Below are 9,398 nucleotides of genomic sequence, written 5' to 3' on the forward strand. Positions count from 1 at the left end.
AGCACACACAGTGTGAGTACTGCTGCAGCATCCCTCCCAGCACACACAGTGTGAGTATTGCTGGAGCATCCCTCTGAGCACACACAGTGTGGGTACCACTGGAGCATCCCTCCCAGCAAACATGGTGTGGGTACCACTGGAGCATCCCCCTCAGTGGGCACAGCACGGCCGTCGCTTCCCCCACTGCCACCCGGCCGCCCCAGCCAGCAAACACTGCGTGCATTTAGCGTGGCAGGGACGGACAGTGGGGCGTTTCATCAACCCGGCAGCGATAACACTCGGCTTTTGTCCCTCCCGGATAAAGGGGGTTTGTGAGCGCTGGCTTTCCAGCCCAAACTGGCACCTGTCGCCAACTTACCCCACTCATCCCCCCCTTGAGCTCTGCACCAGCGCTGGGGACCAGGCAGCAGCAAGAGCTCCAGCTCAGACACAACTTGCTGGGAAGTTTCAGATATCCAGATCCACCAAAATCTTGTTGAAGAGCCACAGTCTCAAGCTCTGCTCTTGCTGATATTAAAAACAATCCATAAACCTAAGGAAATCAGGGGTTTCTCCCCTCATTTTAGCTTCTACCCAAACCTCCTCGTGTATTCCACCTTCTCGTGCACCACAGAATTGCTGCCCAGGCTTTACATACTGATGGCGACCAAGGAGGTCCTGGCACACGAGACAGTGCCGCCTTCTCCCATCCCCATCACAGGACAGAAAACACTCCCCCATGTACAAAAATCAGTCTGCTGAGGGAACAGGGCTGCAACATATGTAGAAGCACATTAAAACCAGAGCTTAGAGATCATCCCTGCTCTTAGTTAATGCTAACCACAATAAATAGGGCCAGCGGCTGAGCTGAGGGGCTCCCTGCTGTGGACACAGGCGCAGGCAGGACAGCGCACTTCCCCACAGCTGCCATCCAAGGATTTTCTGCTTTCCCTGTTTTGCTCATGAATTTTCTTCCTTTGCCACACATCTGCCTCCTGTACAATCAACTGCAGCATGATCAGGTCTCTCCCTTGGATAAAGGGACTGCACTGGGGTGTCCAAGCAGGATGCAATGCCCAGCACTGTTGGATGGGGTGGGATGGGATGGGATGGAATGGGAATGGCATGGCAGAAGCGAGGCTCTCCCCACCAGAATGGTAATAGTCCTGCCAGATCCCAGACTGGAGCTTATGAGGGATTTTGTTCCTCTGAATACATATTCACAATGTGATTCCAAGGGATAGCAAATAATTCAACCCAGCTCTCGGCTCTGGAGGACCTACAGAGAGGAAAACCATGGCACAAAGCTACAGCTTATGCTGCCCTTTAACCCCACCGCTTTCCAGATAAATAACCCAGCACTGATCTTATTTTCTAAATGAATGTGCTCGAGCGTGTCATTACAATGAATGCGGGAAATGCTTTGATCTAAAACAAAAATAAGATAAGTTGGCTCAGTACATCTAAAGTAGCAGCTTAACAAGCTTTAAAACAAAACAATTAAAAGAGGTCTGTGGTGGCTTTGTAACACAATGTGTCTTCGCAGGAGCCGCGCATCAGAGCGTACCGTGGTATCCGTATCAACGGGAAACGCCTCCAACCATGGAACAGACCCAGGGAGAAAATACCTCATAACGGGATTTTTAATGATGGCTTCCCAAAGTGCCTTGCTTTCCCAGGAGCAAAGACAAGCACTGACCCGCTGGAAGCGTCTGGCTGACCAGCACAGGCCCAGCCGACCCTTCCCCACAGCAAAGGCTGGATGTCCACACATGGAAGTCCAACTAAATCGGGTCTTCACTCCAGCACCACAGTCTCCTGGTGGAGCTGCTCTCAATTTGCACTGCAGTGGCTGAGATCCAAACCTGCCTTTCTCCTGGGAAGTCCCCGGCAGCCCAGAGATGCACAGCCTGCCCGGAAACCTCAGCAGCCATCCCCAGGAATGAACACAGGCAACACGTCAATAATTTCAAAAGCTCCATAAACTCTAACAGAAATGGAGAAGATGAGAGGAATGAAGACTCTGAACACAGAAAGAGGAACAGATGGCTTTTATGGAGCAAGAAATACAATAGGAAAAAATGGAGCAGCAGAGCTCTCTTTGAAGGTGTGAATCGTCAGTAGGGAAGCCTGGAGAAAGCCAAGGCCTGGGAGCTGGGAGCTCAGTGCAGGGCACTGCATTGCCCAGCCGAGGCTCTGGCTGGTGGTCCTGGGGAGCTCCTGCCCCACCCCCCCAACTCCTGAGACAGCACCGGCTGTGCCCAGCCCCACCACAGGGACATCCCGCTGCCAGAGAAGGGTCAGCGTGACACGCAGCATGGAGAAAGAACAGCCCAAAAAGATGATGAAAAAGCCAAGCTAAAATAGAAAGTGAAGGCAGCAGGAATGAACTCCAGGGCAAAGACTCTTGATCCTGTCACAGAGAGTTTTAAATCCCTTTTAGCACCGAGCAGTTTCTTTTCCATGGAGAAGAGCCATTCTCCCTGCCGTGGCCATCTCACTGCGCATACAGAAGCCAGGCAGCTCACAGGCTCTCCCAACTGCAGCCATGGCAAAATCCTGATGGATCAAAGTGACGATGAGGATTTGCCTCCAGGACCTCAAGAACACTGTGCCATTGGGGGCACAGCCCCTCAGAGCCCAACTGCCAGTGAGTCAGGGATCACTGCGCTCTGCATCTCATTAAAAAACAATAATCCCCTTTGCGGGAGAGATTAAACTTTTGCAGCATTATCTCCAATGGGTTGGCAGCAAGGGATGACCTCCTGCATCCCTCAGAATCTCAACTTCCTTCAAAGGCACCTATGCGCATCCATCCTCATCCATCAAAATTAGCAAAATTGATTTTGCCAGAGAATATGTCACTTTGACAGGAGCCCAGAGTAAGTCCTGAGTGTATCATGTCGGATGATGCTAAAATAGAGCCCCTTACAAAGACAAGAAACAGGAAGATGAATAAGTCATCCTTGTCCTTTCCATTAAAAACTTTGTAAGGAAACGCATGAATGACAGCTACTTGTAGAAGACAGGTTGATTCATTTTGGGAGCTCTTTCTAAAATAACACTTGCTGGCATCTGGAATGGTCACACCTTCCCTACATAAACGCCCCGCCGCTACGGACTCAGCCAAGCTTTAGCTCTGGCCAGGATGAGGCAGAGCCAACCACGCTCCCGGCGGGATGCGCGGCTTCATCTCCTGGCATTCATCACCCGCGTTCCGGTGGGTCCTTAAGTGGATGTCCTCATCCATGTCAATTAACTGATGCCTCATTACTGGAGTCCTGCGAAGGGAGCAGAGATGCTATCGCAGGCTCCGGGAGCAGGGCTGGGGTCACGCGCGGGACTCAGGCAATTACGGAACGCGTCCCTGAGGAAGCTTCGTGTGCTCGCCAGGCAGGCAATTCCCGGGGGGGCAACCTGAGCTGCCCCCGACCTTGTCACATCTTCAACCTGAATGGCGTGCAGTGAAGTGGCAACATCAATTAGCGGCATTTGCTCTCACCAGTGCCTTGAACGCTGCTGCTGAGCAGCATGTCCCCAGCCTTCCCATGCCGAGCACAGCAGCTCTGCACAGCTCCTCAGCTGGCATCACACAGCCACATCCCCTATTTATAGTGCTATAAAACATGGCTGGAGTTTCTCCTGACCATCCCAGGATATTGCAGAAGAGGCACAGCCAATACCCTTGGGGACAGGAGCCATCAATTCTCACCAAGCTGTAGATGAAAGCTACAAATCCGCTCTCCTGCGTGGCACAAGGTGGTTCCTCACACAGCATGTGCTGTGCTGCCGGTGTCCTGCGGCACACGGTCACCCCTGCACCAGCACGTTCCCATCTCCACGCTTCTCTTGTGCTAGGGCATCTGCCCTCTGTTGAGCTCCTGTTTTTCCACCTCAAGGATCCAGACTTGCCTTTTGAAGGAAGTGCCTTGCCGCTCCCAGGCTACGTGTTGTCTTTGAAGCAGCTTCTGCTCAGCCTTTATTTGGAAGTCAGTGGAGCTGACTTCCAGCAGTGGAGCAGCCAGGCCAGCAAAGCTTCGCTGCTCCCGCCTCGCCACGGCTAAGCCTCATCCCACGGATGCTTCAGCCGGGGTCCGGAGCAGCTCTGCAGCCAAGGCGCTGCTTCTCCTCCCTGCCAGTTTCTGCAGCAGGAGCTGAAGAGTCCTTTCCATACCCACAGAGATGCTGTGCCAGGGAACAGCTTCTGCTCCCAGTGGCTCTGGCTCGTGGGGACACAGCAGCCATTGGCAGCAGGGACATAGTGCCCCTGGGATGCTCCAGCACTGCCAGGAAAGCGGAGCTGCCAAGAAAGACCTTCAGAGCAAACTTCAACAAAAATCATCGCATGTCAAAGCGTATCTCCTGCCTACGCATCATTTCCAAGTCACAAGAAGACATTTTGCAGATCAGAGTTGGAAATGAGCACTTTGTGAATGATGTGCTTTATTTATTTTTGTAAGTCCTCAGGCGAGTCCCAGTGAGTGCTTTGGCCTCCTGCCCTGGGCACCCAGCACCCACTGACCCCACCCCTGCTCACCCACCTCCAGCCAAGCTGGGTTGTTCCTCCTTTTCTCAGTGTTGCTTGGGACCATAAATGCCAAATCTCTCAGCACTGAGGTAGGACACTCCCACACAGCTGCACTTGGGGCAGGTCTCCACCCTGCTCCCAGAGCATCACACCCAGCAACCTTGGCCTCATGTCAGCACCCCACTGCACAGCACCCGGCCCTGCCACCACGCCACAGGCAGTGTGGGCACTTTGCCTCCAGCTTGGGCAGAGTGCGAGGGGCACTGGGGGGTGATGGAGCCAAAATGCCTGTCAGTCCCCACCACATCCCCGGTGAAGGAGCTCAGTGCTGCACTGAACGGAGGTTTTAGCGCAGCTTTGCCTTGCAGAGCCTCTGAGGCCAGAGAAAGCAACTGACAAACCCAGAAAGCAGCAGAGATTCAGCAGCAGAGAAAACCTCATTTCACAAGGAATCCTCATAAAACCAAATTAATGTTGAAGGATGAAGGCAGGTAAACCTCCCACAGTTAAGTTCAGGCCACTGAGACTCAGTTTAAATCTCTCAGCAGTTCTGATTTAATCAATGCATTTCCAAGTGAAATTAGATGAAGTACATCTCCATCACAGGAAATTATATAAGCTATCAAAGTCTGTAGGTGCAAGTCCCAGTAAGAAGAGCCACAGAAAAATATTCATATAAACTCAAATTCCATTTTTAAGGAGTCACTTCAGGTCCAGAGTTTACATCCTCTTAGTGATAAAATTTGCTCTGATGAAAACAGTGAGCCAAGGTGAGGAAGGGCCAAGCAGCAGGTTCGGGAACAACCCCTCATAACCCATGGTGGCTGCTGGGATGCTGGGCTTGGCCAGGAGCCCCCTCCCAGCAGCACCACCCAGCGTGGGAGGGAAGGAAGGTGGAAGGGAGGAAGGGTGGAAGGCAGAACAGAAGGAAAGCCCTTTTGTTTTAAAGGAGGGGGTGAAAGCGCCAACAATGTCACACCATCCACTGATCCCACCCAACACATTCAGCCTCCAGAAATTATCCTGCTAGAAGAGTGTTGCTGTCAAACCCAAACTCTGTTGGGCTGGAACTGTTGTTGCCCACTTGGTCACCACCAGCCCTCGAGGAGAACAACAGGCACCACAACCCGGAGCAGAGCAGCTCCTGCTCCTCCTGCTCGGCGCACTGAGGTTCCGGTAATCTTGGTAATCTTTCCTCCCAGTCCTTCTCCCATTAGCTATATTTAAAGGCTTAAGAGTGCATACATTTTCATAATGAACCTCAAACCTGTTGGAAGTCCCACGGCTTATTCACACCCTATGGAGCTGCCCTTGGGAGCTGCTGGCAGTGCTCACCACTGCCCTGTATCCGTACCTACCTATAGATACCGAGGTAAATAAGGCATGCTGAGAGAGCTCGAGGATCAGATTGGGTGAGAGAAGGTGGGAACAAGGTTGGAGAGCTGGCCTCTGCCTGGCTGCCATTCCCTGTTACAGGCTGGGTTCTGAAGGAACATTAGCAACTCCTTCTTTCCAGCAGATGACCATGTACATAAGGCAGAGCCAAGCCATGGCACTCCGGCACCGGGAGCAGCTGGGCCGGCAGCTCGCCCGTCCCGTGTCCTGCCTGCCGAAGGCTGGCACAGCAGCTGCCACACGGGGCAGCCCCCAAACATCCCAGGCAAGCGGTGGCACCACAACAGCTCCCACCCGCCACCCCACTGGAGACACCACGAAGACAAGGCAGTGGCTCCGGCGTTATTACAACAATTATTCATGCTCCGGGAAGCGGCTGCCGAAGCCCCGCGCCGCTCCCCTCGCCTCATCTGGGAAATTGCTGCCAGCGTGGAGGTACGAACCGCTGCATAAAAGTGCAGTTTATTCAAGCATTATTGTGGCTGTTAAGTATCATAGCCAGTGACACCAGATGAATTTCTGTGGCAATCAATCCACCCGGGAGCAGCCAGCTCAGCCCCTGTGTGGATGCGGGATGAGTAAGGACTCCTTAGTGGAGGCCATTAACTCCCACTTCTTACTGCTCTCATTACTTCCCAGACTGCAAGGCTTGCATCTTTGACGAGCGGCTGAATCTACATTTGACAGTGTGAACCTGATGAGTGAAATTCATGGAAAATGTTTTCTTTGGCAGTAACTACAAGGCCCATAAAGTTTCCACGGAGCCAATGTGCAGGGATGTATGCTTTTAATGAGTTGTTTTATACAATCGCCGAGAAATTGCAAACGGTGGTTTTACTCCTACTGCAAATCACTCCACAGCTCAATGCTGTAAAAACCGTGGCATATTGTTTAAAACATTATATTCGTAGCTATGGAGGGGAAGTCCTCGGCAGCGCTGGAAGCCTGGCATGCTGCAGAAAGCTGCCGTGCCCTCACAGGCGGGCGCAGGCACTGACGCAGGCGTGTGCACGTACACCTATGTCTGTGCACACTCAGGGAGTGACAGAGCCACTGCCACCTCCCCAAAGAACAGATTTTGCCCCGCAGCACCCACACCTGCCAAGAGCAGAGCAAGGCTGGAGCATCCCTGGGACCTGGCAGAGGCTTTCAGGGCAGCGCTGCTCGCTCAGCCCTGCTCTGAACCGGGGAGCAGCAGCTCCCCTTGACAGGAACCGAATAATTCTGAGCAATGCAGTTGCACAGGTCCTGCCCTCCCCGGCGGAGGAGCACGTCTCGCCGCGAGGTCAGGCACTGCCACCGCCCCGGGCGAAAGGGATCCGACTTGAAAGGAGCAGCACGGTACCATCTCCCCGCCGCAGGCAGCTGCTCCAGGCAGAGGCTGCGTGGGGTGAAACGGGCGCTGCAAAGCTCCACTGCTTCTCCTGGAGCTATTTTTCTAGTAGTCTTCGAGAAAATGAGGAGAAATGACATGGGAAATGTCAGAAATAAAGCCAGAAGCAATTAGAGTTAGAGAGAAGGGAGAGCAGCAGGCAAGGTTAGCAGTAAAGTTATCTCTTATTAAAAATAAAACACGGAGGGACTGGAAGCTGATGAGGTGGCAGAAAGGACAGCCTGGTGCTGGGGATCCAGGATACACAACACAGAAATTCGCAAGGCGAATGAATCGAGGAGGGAAGCAAGCAGAGGGCTCCTGTTTCCATTGCTAAACTCTCCTCAAAAATAACAAAGCAGAGGGCGTCCTCTGTTCCCAGGATTACAGCTTTCTGCCGCGCCAGCCTTGGGAAACGGCCCTCCAGCTCCACTGGGCTTTTCACCGGACACACGATAAATCCAAACGCGTGGCACCCTGAGAAAACCCTCGGGTGCTTTCGCCGGGAGGAATTCCTAAGGTCACTACATCACCACAGACTCTGTCCTTCCCACACGCAGCAGCGCATCCTCGGCTGACGGATGGACAGACATCTCCGGCGGCAGCTGTCTCCGATGTCAGACATCTCCGGTGTGCCCGGGCTGTCGGGGTGCACCAGCCGGAGGCACGGGACAAAGACGGGGGGGCATTGGAAGCCGGCTCGCCACGTGCCTCTGGAATACGCGGCGCGGCACGGGAGTGTAACAGAGAGGCCGAGGGCCTCCCCCAGCTGCTCAGCACAGACAAAACCTCAGTTCAGGTTTCACCCTCCAGGACTCCATCCACAGCCCGGGCAGAGGGGCAAAGCCTCCAGCGATTCCCGAGGGTGGCGGACAAAGGCTTTTCGCATCACCACTCGCTGTCCGTGGATTCGGGGGGCCCTGCCCGCCTCCCTCCGTGCCCCCAAGCTGCAGCCATGTTCTGCCGGAGCGCAGGGGCGCGGGGGGCGGCGCGGGCTGATGGGCTCCCCGAGGTGCTGCGTGGGGTAGGGCTGGCGGTGGGGGCTACACGCACCCATCCGCTCACCCCGCTGCTCCCCTGCCCACCCAGTCCTGCTCCCCGGGGAGCAGCCACAGGGCCCGCTGCGAGCTGCGGGAGTGAGGTGGCGGCTCGGGACTGCTCGCCTTGGGACCCCTCTCCCCAGCAGCAGGTGATGTGCCGGAACCACCGTCCCGCTCGGTGGAGGGACGTTGGATGTTTGACCCCTGCCCAACACAACCGCTCAAAACCAGGACTTTCCAAATACAAAACCGGGTTGGGGAGAACGAAACAGATCGTGGATTTCACTTTTCTTTAGGGTCTCACTTGTTTAACCCACTGCTGCTTTCACTCGATTCCGCTGAGATGGGCTGAAGCCACCAAAGCCCGGGTACTGCTGGGGCCCCGGGGCCGCACGCAGGCAGGGTCCGGGGCCAGGGCTCTCCAGCCACAGCACCATGGAAATAACAAGATTTCGGCTCAGATGACTTCGCAGCGGTAATGAAAATGTGTTACGTAACACTTTGCCTCCGTCTCCTCTGCTTTGCAATTCTCGATTAATCTCCCGAACACATCCATCCATCCATCCACCCATCCATCCCTCCATCCATCCATCCATCCATCCATCCATCCATCCATCCATCCATTCGTTCATCCATCCATCCATCCATCCATCCATCTGCCCGCGCCCCGGCCGCCCCTCCAGCCCCTTCCCCCGAGCGGCCCCCGCCGGGGCGGCCAGGGGGGAGCGAGCAGCCGGCGAGGGGACGCTGACCGCGGATCCATCTCCTGGGCAGGGCGGGCGAGCGGGGCCGGGGAAACCGGGCGGGGGGAGCCCGGCAGCGAGCGGAGCGCGGACCGGCCGCCTCCCCGGGCGCCGGCAGCCGCCGGCTGCGCTGTGCGCTCCCCGCTCCGCTCCACACACCGCTCCCCGTCCCGCACCCCGCTCCGCTCCCCAGCCCTCTCCCCGCTCCCCACTCCAAGTTCATGGTTTAACTCCGCCGCTCCCCGAGCGCGCCCGGCGGCGGGATGCGCCCGGCGCTGCCCCGCGGGGCCACCGCTCCCCGGCCCTACCTGCTTCCCGGGAGCCGTCGCATCCACATCGTC

The 9,398-nt window shown here is 55.4% G+C and overlaps 1 protein-coding gene across 1 annotated transcript in view; it reads right to left on the reverse strand.

The window, feature by feature from the left end:
• AJAP1 (adherens junctions associated protein 1) overlaps nucleotides 1–9,392 on the reverse strand; it is a 38,165-nt gene extending 28,773 nt beyond the window's left edge. Inside the window, exon 1 of the mRNA XM_042031958.1 lies at nucleotides 9,366–9,392. Coding sequence (XP_041887892.1) covers nucleotides 9,366–9,388 — 23 coding nt within the window. The 5' untranslated portion in view covers nucleotides 9,389–9,392. The remainder of the gene's footprint in view (nucleotides 1–9,365) is intronic.
• Nucleotides 9,393–9,398: the final 6 nt, after the last annotated feature.

This window comes from Corvus kubaryi, unplaced genomic scaffold, assembly GCF_017639235.1.
Source record: "Corvus kubaryi isolate FWS band 111438036 unplaced genomic scaffold, C.kubaryi_AGA036_p1.0 37352, whole genome shotgun sequence".
Classification (NCBI taxonomy): Eukaryota; Metazoa; Chordata; class Aves; order Passeriformes; family Corvidae; genus Corvus; species Corvus kubaryi.